This window comes from Sinocyclocheilus grahami, unplaced genomic scaffold, assembly GCF_001515645.1.
Source record: "Sinocyclocheilus grahami isolate Dianchi unplaced genomic scaffold, SAMN03320097.WGS_v1.1 scaffold313.1, whole genome shotgun sequence".
NCBI lineage: Eukaryota > Metazoa > Chordata > Actinopteri > Cypriniformes > Cyprinidae > Sinocyclocheilus > Sinocyclocheilus grahami.
Genome location: NW_015505492.1, coordinates 911922 through 931489, shown reverse-complemented (window position 1 = coordinate 931489; position 19568 = coordinate 911922). Strand labels below are relative to the sequence as shown.

Here is a 19568-nt window from a genome sequence, read left to right as displayed (position 1 = left end):
CATTCAGTACATCTAAAACATAAATGAATAAATCGAATCTTAAAGAAACCAAAACCAAAAGCTAATCCTAAATAATAAAGAACTCAACGTATCCAGGCAGCTGTACTGCTTAAATGTTTAGAAAAGGTGTGAAGAGTGTTTTTGATCAGACCTTTTATTTAAACACGCTCATCATGATACATGACTCCATGACCAAGGCCTGACCACAGAACCAAGCAACAACGAAACATAACTTGCTTTTGTTTACATTTTATTGTACATTTTATTATCTGTCATTTATTGACATGATATAGTGCCATTTGCTCTACAATAAAATAATTGAAACTAAGGACGTCAGAGAGAGAGAGAGGAATTTTAGAACAGCTATTAGGACTGGAAATGATCTTCAGCATCTTTCTACAGGTGCAAGAAGCAAGTTGTATTAGTCTGGGCACAAGCTCTAGCTCCAAGGCATAGGTAGGTTTCCTGTAATGTTTTTAATTGTACAGCAGAGGGGTGATTTAGTAATATCAAAAAACTAAACAAAACAATAACATATATATACACACACACACACACACAATGATTTATAGTGAGCCACAGAGCCTTTTTACGTCGGCTATGTGTGTTGTGTATGTATATATATGAGTGCAGCAGGCAACAGTTTTTGTGAGAGAGCAGAATCTCAGCCTGTCATTGCACCTCTGCCTCTGCACCCTGTCCGCAGCTCGCCTCGCGCTCCGTGAGCTGACAGCTCCGCCGCGCATGCGCAGGGCGTCTCCACTGGCTCGCTCGGTGCTGAAGTTGGGCGGATGGACGGAAAACACCTCTGATGGAGATAAAACGGCAGCATGTAATCTCAACGCGTGATACCCCCGATATCCGCATAAACACGTGTAACGACACCCTTTTAGAAGATTGACATCTAGAACAAAAGGGGTAAGGCGACATACGCTCTTTAACGGTCTCGGAGGTCCCGCTAGCTCGCCAGCTAATGCGCTAGCCGTTGCTTCCTTGCGCTCAGAAAATCAAAGAGCGGCTGCGAAAATAGAATAAAATGGCAGTTACATTTCGCCTGTGAAAAATAGCGCGGCTTTAGGGAACAGTTTGCCCATTACTTTCAATTGCACCGCGCTGTCTTGTGATAGAAATGATTTAGGCTTTACCTGCGATGACTTCAGTAAAGATGCTGGCTGTGTCGCAAAACCCAGCGAGCTGCCTACCTAGACAGCATTTTTGGACATTATTCTAGAGGCTGAGATGTTCCAACAGCATTTATAACGCTCGTCGGCGTTTGGTGACTTCGTAGGGCCGTTTAAACCATCGTTAATGTACCAACGATGCCTAAACATGCGGTCTAGGTAGGATCTTCAGTAGGTTTTGACACACAGCCGCGTTTGATTCCACAGACAGCCACTGCAACCGGGAATGAAGGCGAATAACGGGAGGACCGCCGTCTATATCTGTATATCACGGAACATTGTGTTATATTGTTATACTTAAGAAATTAAACTATGACTTTTCGTCCTAATGTACCTTTTATATTTACCTCTTTCGTAGCCGACCATTTTCTCACGATTGACCTTAAATTAAATATATATATTTTTGAGTTTGTATATTATTTCTCGGACTTGCCTGTAATTATTTTTCCTGCATTCAGTTATTGCTGAGAGTTTAATTTCGGAGGAGGGCTGATTGCTCCAGCATTCATCATCATACAAGTTGTGAAGTTCCTCCCATTCACTGGTGCTTCTGGTTTTACAATGCAGCTGGTTGTGTGAAACAATCTGTTTCATGTGGGGAACATTTCGGGTGTCAAATCAGATGATTTGTCACTGAATCCATTCATTAAAACCAAGCAATAGTAACCCGCTCCACACAAATGAAATGCACAGATTTGTACTGTTTTTGTAATTTTTTGTTTCACTATTGAAAACTCAAATGAAACGATAATACACTGAAAATGAAAGCCAGTAAATCTGTATACTTCAATATACTTTCTATTACTGATATGCTGTGATAGATAATGTAAGATTAATGTGGTATTGCAGTGTATTGCCTTGCAAAAATATTGACCTCTTTTCACTTGTTGATAAAGCCTAGGTAAAACAACCAAAATGTAATTTTTTAAGGTTAAGGGTTATTGAGATTACAATAGGGTAACCAGTGTCATATAGCAAAGGAGGACATGTAATCTGCCCATTAACAATTTAGATGTATTTTTTGTTTTTATTAATTTTATGGGTACAATAGCACTGCCATGCAATCTTTGCTTTCCAAAATGTAATGACTTATAATAAATTCTTCACTAAAGACTCAAATTTACTAGTTAACCAGTTAACTTATCTAGTTTAACATTAATGAAATATTATTATTTGAATATTTTAGTTAACGCTCTTTGACTATTTGATTAATTAGCTATTTGATTTTTATCAGTACATGCAATAATTCATTTAAAGTAGCAATGAAATTAAAGTAGCAATAGAAAAGATCTTTTCAGACAGTTTAAATGATTGCCTTGCATGTGTTACCAGCAAGAAGTCAGTCATTTTCAGTGGAACACTCTTAAAAATAAAGCTTCTTTATTGGCATCAATGGTTCTATGAAGAACCTTGAACATCGCAGAAAAGGTTCTTTATAGTCGAAAAAGGTTCTTTAGATTTTAAAAATGTTCATCAAATGGTGCTTTTAGGAACTGTTCAATGAAAGGTTATTTTGAGAACCAAAAGTGGTTATTCTATGGCATCACTACAAAACCACCCTTTTGAAAACTTTATTTTAAAGAGTGAAGGTCCAGTTATGATATGATTACATTATGCACATTATGACGTAACATTACATATGCATGGACGAGTTGTTCACAATAAGATATTTAACACGCATTTACAAATAGATTGGATGAATGCTTATTTCATGCTGACTTTAAGGTTCTTTGTGTTATTAATAAAAGTGTACATCCTTTTTGCTTCATTTTGTCAAACAGCACATTATTGTTCTTGTGGCAAACGCTAATTAAACATGAATTAGATTATAAGAAGTCCAGAAGTAATCAGATTAGATTTTGAGTGCAATCTTACAAATTTGAGTAATATAAATTGTAATCAGTTTCAGAAGCTATCTACCCAGCACTAACTAAGAATTACCATTCATCTTTTAGTTTGCAGTAAACTTAGTTTATTCACGCTTGTTAGTATTTATAGCCCTAGATTAAAGCAGTTCTGATGTTTTCTTTCTGGTGTGATTTATTTCACAGATGTCTTATCCTGGATCATTTAGCCCTTGACTCAAGGAAAGGGTGTGCCTGCAAATACCAGGTGTTTGAAACCTACCTCCACCCACCTCCCGCATTCTCCATCAGGCATGATAAGAGAAGATACAAGAGGCCACATTTTGTTTTCCAGCACTCTGCCTGTCTCAGCGTTTGACATTACAGTCATGATTTTCTTACCTGATCTTCAGATGGATTGCTGCTAATTTGCATGGTAAGTTGGGGGGGTCCTCTCCTAGAGTGATTGCAAGTGCATTGATGATGTGGAAAATCACAAGACGTGTTTGCTGAGCGGTGATGTGATGCTGTGCAAGGTGAGAAATGTGGGTGAAACGGGCCCCTGTGTGATTATCACATGTATTAGAACTGCGGTGTGACATGTTTCTCGAGCTTGGCTTTGAGGGTAACGGCTCTAGGAGGCTTCTGTTGTGCAGCCAGCCATGGCCTATGCTATGCATCACTTGCTGCCCTGGAATGTGTATGGGGAAGTGCACAAGGGCGCATGAGACTTCCAGTGGGAGAACAGGGTTAGAGGCGGGACGACTGCGGCATCTGAGCATGCTTGCACGCAGAGGCATTTTCACACATTGTAATGTAATTCACGAGTGCAGACTGTAATGTATTTTAAGCAGGAAAGTGAGCTCTCAAATGCTTGTTATGTGCAATTAAAATATGTGCAATTAAAGAAACCTGTTATTTTGAATTTTAAAAATGCATTCAAACTTTAAACGGGTCATATGATGCGATTTCAATTTTTCCTTTCTCTTTGGAGTGTTACAAGCTCTTGGTGCATAAAGAAGATCTGTAAAGTTGCAAAGACTAAAGTCTCAAATCCAAAGAGATATTCTTTATAAAATTTACGAGTCAACCACGCCCTCCTAAAATGGCTCGTTCTAACATGCCCCCACATGTCTAGGTCACTATGTGGGAAGATTTGCATGACGCAGAAGAAAAAAGAAAGAAGGCGTAACTTTTATTCTCGCTGTTGCCGCCGCTGCCATGTTGTGGAGTCGCTGTGTGTTTCGTTGTGAAAGTGAAACTACTTTGTTTGGCCTTCCAAAAGAGGACACGACTAGAAATCAGTGGTTAAGTTGTATTTACAACACTGTTCCAGAACAGTTCAACCCAAATATTCAGATGTGTGCTGCGCATTTTATGGAGGATGGATGAGGACTGTTTCCTGAACCAGTAGCCTAATGCGTCTGTGGCACAAAGGCTGTTTCTATAAAGTTGGGCAGTTCCAACTTTGCAAGGACAGTCTGGCGCTTCTGACTCACAGCCTGTAAGTAAGTTTTTTGTATTTAAATAATTTACCAATGAGTAGTGATGTCCGGATCGTGAACGAATCGTTCTATTTAACCGGATCTTCTTAGTGAACTGGTCGAACCAGTTCACCAAATCGAACTGAATTGTTTGAAACGGTTCGCGTCTCCAGTACGCACTAATCCACAAATTACTTTAGTAATTTGGTTTATAAACTTGCCTGGCACTCCCTCTGACGCGAAATAACCCAATATCCCGAGTTATTCAGTTACTCCTAACAGTACATTGACTGAACTGCTAAAAGAGAACCGATGATGGGATGTGCACGAGCAGAGCAGCTGGACTGAGTCTCGTCCTGCTGGGACACGGCATCACAGTATGGTAAGGGGCGTAACATTTCCGTCACATGCCTGAGACATTCGGCCAATCCCAACGCACTGGATAGCTGGCCAACACCTCGCTTTTTTAGAACGATGAGCTTTGTAAAAATCGGCGCGTTTCAGAAAGGCGGGGCATAGAGGAGAAACAATAATGTACATTATATGGAAAATAATGTGTATTTTGAACCTTAAACCGCATAAACACATTGCATTACACCAAATACACAACATAATGTTCTTTTAGCAACGTCATATGACCCCTTTAATAAGCATCCGTGATCCATTTAGCAGTCATTGCTGGAACAGAAAAAGCTTTCTTTGAAGATTTAAGTGTGTGTGTGTGTGTGTGTAAGTTTCAAATTGAACTTTTGTGTAGATATCTCAATATCTGTAACAGAAACACACACCAAAGGCTGAAGAGTTATTATGTCCCAGATACATGTACAAATAATACATTACATGAAGTATATCCGGAAATTACAAACAGATTTTTAATCTCTTTTAAAACTAGATTTGATCAAGTGGTATTTACCAGATGTCGCATTTTTGCCTAAAGGTGAAGAACCTACTCAATCCACGTTCTGCAATATTGCCCTTTCTGTCAAACATATTTTATTGGACTGTCCAGCTTTGAATGTATGTAGAAAACTCACTTAAAGAGTTATTTAGTATAATTTTGGCAGAAAATGGTTTAGAATTTTTATCATATGTTAATGTAAAAAATCTTGTGTAACATAACTTGTGATTGTTTGTTTGCTGGTTTTTATTGTATTTGTTATACTTGTATTTTTTAATTGTTTTTGCCATGAAAATAGCCTTAGATGCTGACATGGCATATATACTATACTATGTGCATAATAGTGCACATAGTATAGTATATATGCCATGTCAGCATCTGTCTGGGACATAATATATACTATATTATGTCCCAGACAGATTATCTTTGCCAGTTGTTTCAGCCTTTTCTTCTCTGGAAAGCTCTTTTATTAACATAAATTATTACATGGCTATCTGGAATACTTGATTCTGATTGGTCAATTGTGTGCATTGTCCAGGGCAATACTTTATCACTGACTATAGCTGATAAAATGTAATTATTAAAGGGAAAGTTCCCCCCAAAATTAAAATCCTGTCATCGTTTACTCACCATCATGTTGTTGCAAACCTGTACGACTGACATTCTACTGTTGAACACAAAAGAATATATTTTGAAGAATGTTTATAACCAAACCTTTTTGGTGACTATTGACTTGTATTGTATGGACAAAACCACTGAAACATTTCTCATAATATCTTCTTTTATGTTCCACAGAAGAAAGAAAATCATACAGGTTTGAAATAACGAGTAAATTATCACATAATTTTTTTGGGAGGTGAACTATCCCTTTAAAGCAATGGAGACACATAGAAATGATAATGACAATGAACAGTTTTGACAGAATATTTACATGAAATTCACTGATAATATCTGAAAACGGTACGTGTGAATTATCTGTGACAAGACAGCAAAGGGGCATAGTTATTGGCTATTAATCTCAAAATAGCCAAATATTGTCTCACACATTGGTCTGTCGCTAGTTTTTAACGTGCTATGAATTTTTTTTAGCTTAACATGATATAAAATGATATATGACTTTCTGTGAAATCAGTCTGGTTGTATAATTGTTTTTATACAACTTGTTTTACATATTGTGCAGAGTTGTTGGTCAATACTCTAGATGTGAACAAAGGGACTCCTCAGTGTGTTTTGCATCAGGATGCATGTTTTCCATTGCCTGGCACTGAATAACTGATGGTAGTTATGTTTTGCATATTTGGTTTATGTGGCTCCATTAGGGTAAACTCTCAAAGAGTGTTCACAAATACATCCCAGACAAACTGAGCTTTCATCACCAGGTAGAAGGGCTGTTTATCAACACTTTTTAAAGTGTAAGGATGAATTTAGAGGTAAGGTTTCTGTTTCAAGGTCTTTGTTTAACTAAATATTCTGAGTATTAATATTTTGGTGTATGTGATATCAGTAATATTGATAGTATGTAATGAGACTAAGAAAACAGTACACTACTATTACCCTAGTACAAGCACAATACTAATACTAAATAACAAACAAAATGTTTACATCCATATGCAGTGTGCTTTATATATTTATTTTACAGAGCAAATTTTGTGTAGCATATTTAATGCTACATAAAAATGGGCTGTTGTGTGTTTTTTTTTTTTATCACAGCAATGCATTTCAATCAGCAGTGAATCTTTAAATTATGCACCACACGTTGGTACAAAAAGTCAGCCAACCAAATGCCCTGTGGTTATGTGGTTATGGGATATTTACCAATACCATACTGGGAAACGATAATTTGATACTGGCCCAGACCTTCAGCTTGTCCGTTTAGTGCCCAGACTGTTTGTCCCTAAATATTTGGATCAGATGTTAAGGTGATGTGATATGGTGTTTGTGCTGCCAAACCCTGCCAAAAGATCAGTTTCCAGAAAGCTTTGTGCTAAAATTAACACATTTTGTTGAGGGCCTGGTGTGAGACATCATGTTTACCAGGGTTTCCCAAAGTCTAGTGCCAAATTATTTATTTGCAGTTCACGCAAACAACTTGTTGGGCTTAAAGCGATTAATTGAATAGAGTAATGAGGCAAGTCCCATTCAAGTCCCATAAAGGCCACAATACACCTGAAGTGGTGCAGGGGTTAAATGGATAGTTAACTATGAAATTAAACATCTGTCAACATTTACCTTTATAGCTTTTGAAACCATTTTGACTTTAACTTTCAGTCTGTTCTTCAGACAAATGTATCAAATGGCTTCAGAAGAATTGGTAGCCTAAATACTGTTTATTAATACTTTAAATTATCTTTTATTTTTATCTTTTCAGTTTTTTTATTCTAAGTTTTAGTATTTTTTTATGTTTTTATTATTCATTATTATTATTATATGAAGCTGTAATTAAATTTTATTTCATTTTTTAGTTTTATTCGTTTTAGTACCTTAAGTTTTTTTTTCTCTCTGTTGAACACACACACAAAAAAAAAGAGAAAAAAGAAGAAGAACAAACTGTTGCTGGTAGCCATTGACTTCCATACTATTTTTTTTTCCATACAATGGAAGTCTGGCTACCAGCAACTGTTTGGTTTTTTAATTTTTGGTTGAATTATATAAAATACTTAATCACATATTTAGATATTTATACATTATAATAATTACATTATATGTATTATATAATTATAATAGATATAATATTATATATAATCTTTTAATTAACAAAAAATAATTGTTAATGGTTTTAATGAATATATAAATATGTAAATAAATGTATATATATATATACATATATTAATCAGTTATATCAGATATCAATTATCAAAATCACATGACAAAATTATCTTTTGAATAACTATGCTCATGTGTATGCAAGTAAGGTGCTTCTATAGTACCGAGACCATATGGTCACTATTAATAAAACTGTCAAACAGAATAATCACCCATGTGTTTGACAGTTTTATTAATAGTGACCATATGGTCTCGGTACTATAGAAGCACCTTACTTGCATACACATGAGCATAGTTATTCAAAAGATAATTTTGTCATGTGATTTTGATAATTGATATCTGATATAACTGATTAATATATGTATATATATATATACATATATTAATCAGTTATATCAGATATCAATTATCAAAATCACATGACAAAATTATCTTTTGAATAACTATGCTCATGTGTATGCAAGTAAGGTGCTTCTATAGTACCGAGACCATATGGTCACTATTAATAAATCTGTCAAACAGAATAATCACCCATGTGTTTCAAAGACATGTTAATGGTCTGGTGATGGATCACAGTTAGAGTGGAGCAGAGCTCACAGTAACAACACTTGCTCTCCTGATAGAGTGCTTCTTGGAAGCACATGCAACGCAGTTAAAATGTTTGTGGTTAAAATCTTTGCTCTGATGTTGTTTTTAACAAGCCAGTGATATTGGGAACCAAACATGGAAGAATTTATTGAAAACCATTTTATTTCACGTCTGCTCTCTGGTTGCCTGTGTACAGGTAAAAATGTTGATTTGCATGGAGATTTATCCGTATTTGGCGCCAAACCTCCATCATGAAATCTAAAATGAGAATTTGGTGGCTTTCAGTTTATGTTCATATACTAGAAAGCTCCCAAATGTTGACATGAAAACCATTTTATTTCACGTCTGCTCTCTGGTTGCCTGTGTACTGGTAAAAATGTTGATTTGCATGGAGATTTATCCGTATTTGGCGCCAAACCTCCATCATGAAATCTAAAATGAGAATTTGGTGGCTTTCAGTTTATGTTCATATACTAGAAAGCTCCCAAATGTTGACAAAAAAATCACTTTTTGCACATTGAAAACGTATAATTGTTCTTTTTACAGTTAAACGGAACTAAATATCGATGACTCGTTTAGTCTCAAAAACGTTTCATTGACAATGTACCTTATCTATTTGTCTAATTAATTTTCTCTTGAAGAACCTTTTAGGAAGGATTCATATAGTTTTATTTAATTTATTTTAAGAAACAGGAAGCAACAGCCATTGCATTTTTATAAACAATTTATTTCCAAAAAAGGAAAACTGTTGCATTTGCTCATGTGTTCGAACATGTGAGATCCCACACTACTACTGCCTGTGTGTGTTCAGGGCTGGGCGAGTGAACGCTTCAGCCACGCCAGCATCTCTCTCATCCTCCTTACAGCTCAAACTGATTTAGCATCTTGCCAGAGGAATGAATGTGTAGTCTGAAGAGGGGATTTCTTTACTTTCGGTCTGTCTGTCTGTGTGCCTCTCAGTCTCTACAGACACGCTCTCACATGCATTCTTGTAGATTTCAGCTGAATAAGCATCTGACAGTAGAGTTGGAAACGGTCCAACAAGCTCAGATACTGAGCATCCTTATGATCGCTTCCATTGGAAAAGCTAACCATAATCTCTCCCTGGAATCGGCAAATAATTAATCATCTCTTTCGGTCTTACTTTAGATTTAGAAACATCTGTAGTTAACAAGATACTTCAGCTAACACAGTTCCCAAGCCCCCACTGCTTTGTTTCTAATCAGATGTGTCTGTCCACAGCCTCAGAGTGTGAGTGGAGTTGAAATGAGGAAAAGGCAGCAGGGACGCATTGAAGGACCCCCGCAGGCGCCTGGTCACCCGAGGCCCAACACCTGCTGTCTGTGTTGGTGTGGATGCTGCAAATGCCTCTGGTACACCCCATCCTTCATTATGGTCTGCTGTAAAGATGTACTTGCATGGTAGCTATTTGCTTAACAATGAGTTTTACATTGAGCAGCAAGTATTTTAACACCATTACATTACCTGCCTCAGGTACATTACTGTTCAAAAGTTTGGGGTTGGTAAGATTTTTTAATATGTTTTTGAATTCATTTGATCAAAAATACAGTAACAACAGTAATACTGTGAAATATTTTTACCATTTAAAACAACTGTTTTCTGTTTTAGGTTTGTTTTTTTGTTTGTTTTTTTCTTTTCTGTGATGCAAAGCTGATTTTTTAGCAGGCATTACTCAAGTCTTCAGTGTCGCATGATCCTTCAGAAATCATATTAATATGCTGATTTGGTCATCAAGAAACATTTCTTATTATTATTAATGTTGAAAACAGCTGCTTAATATTTTTATGGAAACGGTGATACTTTTTTTGTTTTCAGAATTCATTTATATTTATTTGAAACCGAAAATCTTTTGTAACATTATAAATATCTTTCTGTCACTTTTGATCATTTGAATGCGTCCTTGCTGAATAAAAGTAATAATTTCGGTTAAAAAAAATCTTACTGACCCCAAACTTTTAAACTGTAGTGTTTATGCGAAAGTTTTGTGGGCTCACGCCTACTTTAGTTTGAGCAGGTGTTGCCATTTTACTTTCCATGCTTTTAGTCTTTAGTAGCATGAGTTTTAACTAACAAAACTAGTTTTATCATTGGATTTTATGAATTCTGTGGTGGTTTCATAGTATTACTTGGTTAGTCTCACTTTAAAACATTCCATCCTGTTTGCTGAAATTACAGAAATTTGTATGATAATATCAGATTTCAGAAAGGTTGTTATTTATAGCTTCAGGTTGAGACTATAATATAAACTGAAACCTTGACTGAGCAACGGGGATTTTAGCTTTCTATTTATATCCTGCTGGACAGCCTGTTAATTTTTAACATGTATTGCCATTGTGTAAGTTACCAAGCTATAATTAATAGTATTTTATGAGTTTAAGCAAACCATATTTTTGCATTGTTATATGTTAGCATGGCCTTTTAAAATCCTCCCACAGGAATATTAAGAAAAGTATGTGGAAGAGGGTTTGTCTCAGTATGCAAGCTAACATTGCACATTTATTTGATGATTATTGAGTGCACTTTTAAGCAGGAGTACAACACAAATATCAGTGTCAATAATACTAATGGGAAGAAAAATAACCTATCTTTATCCACAGCTGGTCCATTATTTTATTTTTATTTTTATATGTCATTTAATTTATTTTTTAATTGTCTACAAACACACACATTACATTAGAATGAAATTCTGGCTGTTGTAACTCTTTAAATAAAATTAGCAAGAAAAAGTGTTCCTTAAAGAGTTAAATTAGCTTGTAAAAAGATGGGGGAAAAAGCAGTTGGAGTTTGAGGCTGGGCCATTGAACAAAGAAAGATTGGAAAGGCCATAGCACAGCTTGCAGGGGGACTATAAATAACATGAATGAATACAAATATTGCATGAAATAAAGAAAACATTGAGGAGGCCGTACAAACCCTACTCTGTAACCTCGGTTTCCACAGCCATCCCCCCACTACACACTGCCATTATCTGCTCAGTAAATGGCTATTTCTGTCCCACATCACATGCAAAACAGCTGTGTAGTACATGTTATATATTTAGAGTCTTGTCAGCTTGTCGAACCCCATGGCTAACAAACCCAATTATACTTGCTCTACAGAGACTTGAACTGAGAAACACAGAGGATGTTCACCTGTAATTTGTAGCTTAGTTTCAATAAATGCTCTTTTTGGACTAAAGGAGGAATTTTAGTACTTAGATTATGGTTAGACTTTTACTGTAAGTCCAAACTGGGGACCAGAAGGGAGTGAGAGAAACATTTAAAGGGATAGTTCACCCAAAAATAAAAATTCTGTCATTAATTACTCACCCTTATGCCATTTCAAACCCGTAAGACCTTCGTTTGTCTTCGGAACACAAATTAAGATTTTTGTGATGAAATCCGAGAGTTTTCAGACCCTCCATAGACAGCAACACAACTGAAATGTTCCCAAGCCCAGAAACGTAGCAAGGACATCGGTCAAACAGTCCATGTGACATCAGGGGTTCAACTGTAATCATACCTCCAAACTAGTCGCTTTTCGGCGAAATTCGCCGTTTTGAATCAAAATGTGTTATTTATGTGAATCGTCTATCGTGAATCGGGGTCTGGGCAGAGAGAGAGAGAGATTGCAAGCTTGTAGACAGGAGTGTGTTCGACCAAAGTTTCTTTCTCGGTTCGACTTGAAGCAGCAATTCGCAGACCGTTTGCTGTATGACTTCAAAGCACCGAGCGAGCTACAGAGAGCAGATGGTTCTGCATGCTTTCGAATCGCTGCGCAATGGATGCGCTGGGAGTTCTTGCCCAGAACGGAACCATACCGCCAATCCAAACTGTATGCTAATTGTTAATCATCTTTGACGATAGTGGTCCTGACAGAAGTTGTTTACACGCAGATGACGGAACTCATGCATCATGATACTCTTTCCACAATGGCGGCACGCCTCAGCAGATGGGATGAGGAGGAGAAGAATTGTTGAATAAAGTTGTTATTTTTGTTTTCTTTGTGCACAAAAAGTATTCTTGTAGCTTCGTAAAAAATTACGGTTGGACCCCTGATGTTACATGGACTATTTACCGATGTCCTTGCTACGTTTCTAAACCTGGGAACATTTCAGTTGCATTGCTGTCTTTGGAGGGTCAGAAAGCTCTCAATATTCATCAAAAATATCTTAAATTGTGTTCTGAAGATGAACAAAGGTCTTACGGGTTTGGAATGACATGAGGGTGACTAAAGCCAGGCTCACACTATAGGATTTTTAGCCCGATTTCCCCCTCCCGAGAATCAGAGCAAAAATCTTATCGAGTCCCTTACCGATCGAATCTTGCACCTCCCGGTCTGCTCGCACACAAATCTGGGCCGTCCCGATCATATTTAGGATTTAAATCGGGATGATGACGACTATATGATTACGTCAGTACTTTCACAATAGCCAATGCGAGACTGCAAAACAGCTGCTGTAGGCTACGGCCTTGTTGGATAGTGGACAGAGGAAACTGCTTCTTAACGTTTTACAGTAACACGACTGTCTGTATAATGTGTTGAAAACGTATCACAACCGTAAGGAGAAAGAGAAGCGCTGGAGTGAAATCACCTCAGTTTTGAATGTACCGGGTGAGTGTAGAAAGCAGCTAGCACGCTAGCTAACAGATGTAAACATCACTGAAATATCAATGACGATCTGCTGCGTGAGATCACATGAGGCGCTCCCTCTGGCATGATAATCTTAATAATATCTTGTAGTGTGTGATGCGCCACGATGTTCAAATCTTGTAGTGTGTGCATGTTTAAGATTTGAGGGAAGATAATCTGCAAAGATTCTCCTTATGTGTGTGCTGCAACCAGATTTCATAATCGGTTAGGATTTTAAAACTTCTGTAACGTGAGCCCGGTTTAATTAATGACATCATTTTCATTTTTGGGTGAACTATCCCTTTAAGAAGTAAAAAACAGTAAGAAAAACTGTTGGTGACTATTATTATTACTTTTTAAATAATGCAGTAAATTACCGTATAAATGGCCTTAGGTTTGTATTTTTTATATTTTGTACAAGGGGAAAAATGTAGTGTTCACTCAAGAATCGCTGGTAAATTTTACAAATAATTACAAAGATACAGTAGTAGCACATTGGATTAAATGAGACATTTCGAAGCAGAAAGACTGAAATAGTATTTTCTTATAAATCTTATAAATGTTTTTTTTTTACAACTTTGAAAAATTATTTTTGCAGTTTGGGCCATTAAAAAGTTAAAAAATCATTGGTAAAGAATATAAACACCATCTTTTATTTCAAAATGAAAAATTGAAAACTTTTTTATAGGTAGCACCCGAATGGCTATGTACTGTAATAACAGCTGTTAGTCTCCAGTCTCTAGTTTTACCAGAAATGTATAACCTTGCATGATGATCAACTCAACATGTTTCAAATGCCACAGAGGCTTTGCTGTGTCTAACACTTCTCTTCTCACCCTAGGAATGAAGACAGAATGGAACGTTCAGAGAGGCAAACATGTACAAAGATGGATAGCATAGAAGCAACAGAGGAACAGTGAGTTATTAGAAACGTCTATTATTGTTCAGGTACAAGATGTTTGGTGCTTTTTTATAGTGCTTGTGTTCATACCTCCCCAACGTCCTGTTAAAATGAGTGAAATCATCTAAAAATCTCACACAGATTGTTACCAAGTCCTTTTTGGGGCAATTTAATTTCCAATCAAGTGCCTTTTAATACATTTCCATACAGTTTATTTACTGACAGCTGAAGTAGTTATTTTATATAGGTAGTTCCTGCTTTTTTTCATTGTCTCCCATTTGAAGGCATCCCACACTGGATGAGATGATTGCCTGGTCACGGAGCTTTGAGATGGTGATGCGCTCTCCAGAGGGGAGGGATGTTTTCCGGGAGTTCTTGCGGTCTGAGTACAGTGAAGAAAACCTGATGTTCTGGATCGCCTGTGAGGAACTAAAGAAAGAAACCAACCCATTAGCTATCGATGAAAAAGCCAGGATCATTTATGAAGACTACGTCTCCATTCTTTCACCAAAAGAGGTTAGAATACGTGATGCTGTCTGTGACTGCAATACGACCGTATACAAAATATGACAACATAAAAATATAAAATATTCATATTACATTAATAATAAAACAAAATATATTCTCAAGCATTTTTTGTGCACAAACATATTCTGAATTGTTAAGTGTTTTTTTGCCACGTGACAATTTTTTTTTTGATTTTTGATATTCATGGGATTATATGAGGTTTTTTTCTATATACAACAGTAGCTGGAAACATCACATCTGTTTTGCTTAGCTCATTAAATGTTTTTTTTTTGGGGGGGGGGGGGGGCATTTTTTTCCTACAAATTATTTTTGCTGTAAATATTTTGCACAAAGCTTTAAGGTAATGATTATTCATTCATATAAAAAAAATCACATAAAACCACAAAAATATTTTAAGCTATTGTAAACTATCACTAACTGTGATCTTTGTAAGCTGTTTTTTTTTGTGCGTGTGAAAACTAAATAGTTGGTCAGTTTTTTTATGCCATCTCACAATTTGTGATTGTTATTTATGGGTGTTTTTATATGTACAACTTGAGTCTGATGAAAAGGATGTATCTTCAAACTTCACATCTGTTTTTTTTCATGTTTTTCTATCATTTAAAAAAAGTACCCTATAATCTAAATGTACAAATTATAAATTTGCATACAATATTTCACACAAAGCTTTAAAGTTATTAGTAGTTCTAAAAAATTTTTAATTCACAATAAATTCTCAAAATGGTCAGTTTGGATTTTTTTGCCATGTTTTAAGAAAAATGGACCTAGTCATATTTTAAATTATAATATGAAATATATGCAATATAGTGAAATATTTGACACAAAATATAAACATGAACAATGTTTTATAATCTTCACGTAAAGTTGTTGATTTTTACATTTGTTGTCGGCCGGCAGGTCAGCTTGGATTCACGGGTGAGGGAAGTCATCAACCAAAGCCTGGCAGAACCCAGCAGTACGATGTATGAGGAGGCCCAGCTTCAGATCTACACCCTCATGCACAGAGACTCCTTCCCCCGGTTTCTCAACTCATCTGTTTACATGGATCTCCTTAACAGCAAGAGGGCCTGCTTAGACACCTAGGTTTCAGCAAGAACATTTGTGACAAAAAAGCCCCAAGGTGCCATTTTCAAAAGGTGTGATGTTTCTTATTTCAAGAGTGAGTAGTTAAGCAATTCTGAGCACCCTCTAGTGACCCTGAAGTTCAGTTCTGTTTAAGTGCCAATATGAGCTGCTCAGGCAACTGTGACACAGAAAAAAAACACATGTAGGAAATCTGACAGATCCATACTTCCTACTTTAAACTTGCTTGTCTTTTTCATTCACCTGTTTTGTCTCTTTTGACTCCTCAAATCTCCTCTCTCTTCCTGTTTACATCACCTGTTCTCTTTCTCTCTCTGTGTTCTTTCTACCCGATCCTTTCCATCTTTTAATGCCTCTCATATCTGAGGACAGCTGAATAATGTTATTAGTATTTTTTTTAAAGAAAATCAAAAAACAACGGATAAGCGGTAGATGTTAAGCTAGAAAACCTTTGCATGATACAAGGTTATGGAATTTACTCCAGTTTGACATTTAAGCCCCGGTCTACAATGTTTTTTTTTTTTTTTTTCAATGCTGTCATGGGGAGAGAACATTGTAAAGCTCTCGTAAGCGAAGGGAAAATTAGCTGTGCCAATTGTTTTGTAAAAGAGAAGCTGGGAAGCGTAACCGCCGTCCAAACTCTTTCTTTGCGTGTCGACAGTTCTTTAACTGGGAAACATAAGGGCTAGCTAGTGTTGTGATTGGGCAGCTAAATGAATCATGAACATTTCTTTCTCTCTGCAAAAATCACAATGCCTCGACACTTGAGTAAGGGCACAAAAGCTGCTGATGCTGGTGACGACACAGTTTATTGTGTGAGTCCTCCTAGCCCCTCCCAGTCCGTTACTAACAGAGAGAAGCACAGGTACTGTATGTCATGGGCTGTAAGCTTCGTCGGATTGAGCGAGAATTGCTTGAAAATCACTCACCAACGTTCTGGAGGTTCTTAAAAGAGCTTCGAATTGTCTTACACATTAAAGAAATGTATTTTATTAAACAAAAGTGTAGTGAACACTATGCCTTGTTTTTGAGAGTTACACTAGGTCTATTTAAAATAACTGTGATCGCCGAGACCTGCTCGATGAGGTGGAAACTTTTCTCTGCCTCCGAGTCCAAATGTTGGTTTTTGCGACTTGAAACGAGGAGCGGTCATTTTCACAGCTCGGAAAACCGCAGGTTATCGAAAAATTAAAAAAGTCTTTTTTATAATACTTTTTTCCAGCATGCGTTTCTTCTGTTGTGTCATGTACACATTGCAATACTCAACCCAGATATGATGTGATGAAGTATCATCACGTTGAAGATGATACTTACAAAAGATGATTTCCTTTCGAGGTTTAGACGTGTGTCCCTCAAGAACGCGTTGTTGGATTCAAACTTGAATGTTGCTGTTCAATTTTCTAGACATTTATGTGCTATTGCAATCGCAGCAGCCAGTGCATGAGAACACGATATTTAAAATACTGGTGTGTTAAACCACTCTCACCATTTAGCGGAGAAATTCAAGAGTGAATTGCATTTAAACCGACGTTTTTTGGTCACCATACCCAACCTCAAAGTGTCACTTTCCCTGAACTCTTGTGCCAATGAATGAACGTTTGTGAAGTAAATCATCATCAAGTGTGTTGTTGTTGGGTTTTCTTACTGGTGCTCTGAGAGTTAAGTGCCATTCACTCTGCAGGTTTACCACATTAAAATGAAGACCTTTGTCACTTTACCGAGTGCATAGATATCCTTCTTTGAAGTATTCAAGTGTTTGAGCATCAGCCAATGTGAGTAGGTCCTTTATTTATGTTGTTTTACAAACCGAATAGGTGTTACCTAGTAGTTTACTTACTGAAGCAGCGAACCATCATGGGAAGCTTGGCTTTCCAACATTTCTAAAACAAAATGATTTAATTTTCTTGTTTGTTTTAAAAGAAAAAAAAATCATGTCATTGAAGAAATGAGCAATAAATTAAAATGGTCTTGCTCTAAAAAAAAAGAGAGAAAGAAAAAGACCCTGCATGACACATGGACATTTACTGAACCAAACTATCTTTGAGGGGGGAAATTGACACACATTTACTGTAAGTTTTATGATAAATGTCAATTAAAATGAATGTGACTATGATTATTTCAATCCGTACATGTCAGTAATCCAGGAAGTCCAACGTCATAGAAGTCATTGAAACTACTGGACAGGGAACAGAGTAAATATATGATTATTTAAAGCCGATATGGATAGATTTAAAATAAATCATAATAGAAGATAATCATGTTCATTTAAGTGATGACAAATTTGAAACATACCTCTGAAGTTCTTATTATTGACAAAAAATGTGAGGCAAATAAAGAATGGAAATTCGTGCAGTATTATGCTACTATATTTGGCTGCATCATTTAATAAAAACTATCGTAAAAAAGTTTCACCGATGAAGGTATTATTCAAATTTGGCATTTTCACTTATTATTAATTGGATTGCAGATTATACAAGAAAATGCGAACCATCCTTTAGAGTAGTTATCTGTTTCATTTCAATGCCTCAACTTTATTTTTGCTGCTAATGTTCTATCCGATTTAGAGAGTTTCGGAGTTTTTCACTTGACGGCTGTCACGGTGATGGCTAACAGCTGTTGATAATGATTTTATCAGCTTGGTATGACTTGGAAAAATAACCTTTCTTGCCAAAAGGCTCCTTTTCTAAGCAAATGAAGTGGAGCCTGTGCTATGTGATTATAGAAGCGCCATCCACACAGACGACTACGTCTCGGTTTCATTGGTTTTCCACTACCTCTCGTTATGCTTAGTTATTTTTTTCTCATCTAGTTAATGTTACATGTTTATTTTGATCTACTTGAAGCCTAATACTGTAAATGAGATGGGTTTACAAAGAAGAGTAGCATTTTCTTTGCTTTTCAGCATAATTATGATATATACTCGCGAAGAATTCAGGAAACGTACTGTTTAAGGGCTAATCCCATATTGCCTATGCAAATATCTTAATTGTCATATTGGAATAATTAGTGACTGAGGAGTGGTTTCCTGAAATTGGGTGGAACACTGGTTTACATTTGCCCTTTTTCTGATATTCCTTAGTCTCTTCGGTCACATAATATGTCATATATAAAATCCTTCTTGATGAAAAAGCTACTACGTTAAGATTGAAAGAAATCTGTGTTGTGTCTACTGTGGGTTGACAGTTCAATATTGATGTAAAGTGCATATTGAATGTAAGATGAAGTTTATTTGTTCAAGTGATGGAAAACTCTGGCCTCTGGAGCCGCATTGGGCAGGAGGGAAATAATTGAATTATTTGTGGATGAAGGGAGTGTCTATTCTTGTTTTTAAGGGTGCTTCAGTCTTTTTTTGCAAAGGTTGAAGGGCTACTTTGGGCACTTTAAACACGCTTTTCACGAACAAGAATATCTACCTCTTGGTTCTGTTCTCTCCATATGCTTAATATAGAAGACCGAGCCTTGAAAAACAACGTAGCTTGCACATATTTCGATTGTTTTGACTTGGTTTAGAGCCACAGGTGAACTGCCAGGCGCTTTTTAGGGACTGAATTTTAGCTCAACCTCATGGATTAAACCTTTAGTTATGTTGCTTTTCTTCCTGTTTAAACAAAAGATTGACAGTTTGTGCCCATGCAAAGACACATATTCTGCTTAAAGAAAGCACTC

At 36.4% G+C, this 19568-nt stretch overlaps 1 protein-coding gene across 1 annotated transcript; it reads left to right on the top strand.

The window, feature by feature from the left end:
- The first annotated feature begins 755 nt into the window (after positions 1-755).
- Positions 756-17086, top strand: LOC107601843 (regulator of G-protein signaling 17-like). Its single transcript, XM_016294155.1, has 6 exons — positions 756-918; positions 3233-3461; positions 10001-10131; positions 14232-14306; positions 14576-14807; positions 15717-17086. The coding sequence occupies exons 2-6, from the start codon at positions 3459-3461 to the stop codon at positions 15900-15902; spliced, it is 627 nt and encodes a 208-aa protein (XP_016149641.1). The 5' UTR covers positions 756-918; positions 3233-3458; the 3' UTR covers positions 15903-17086.
- Positions 17087-19568: the final 2482 nt, after the last annotated feature.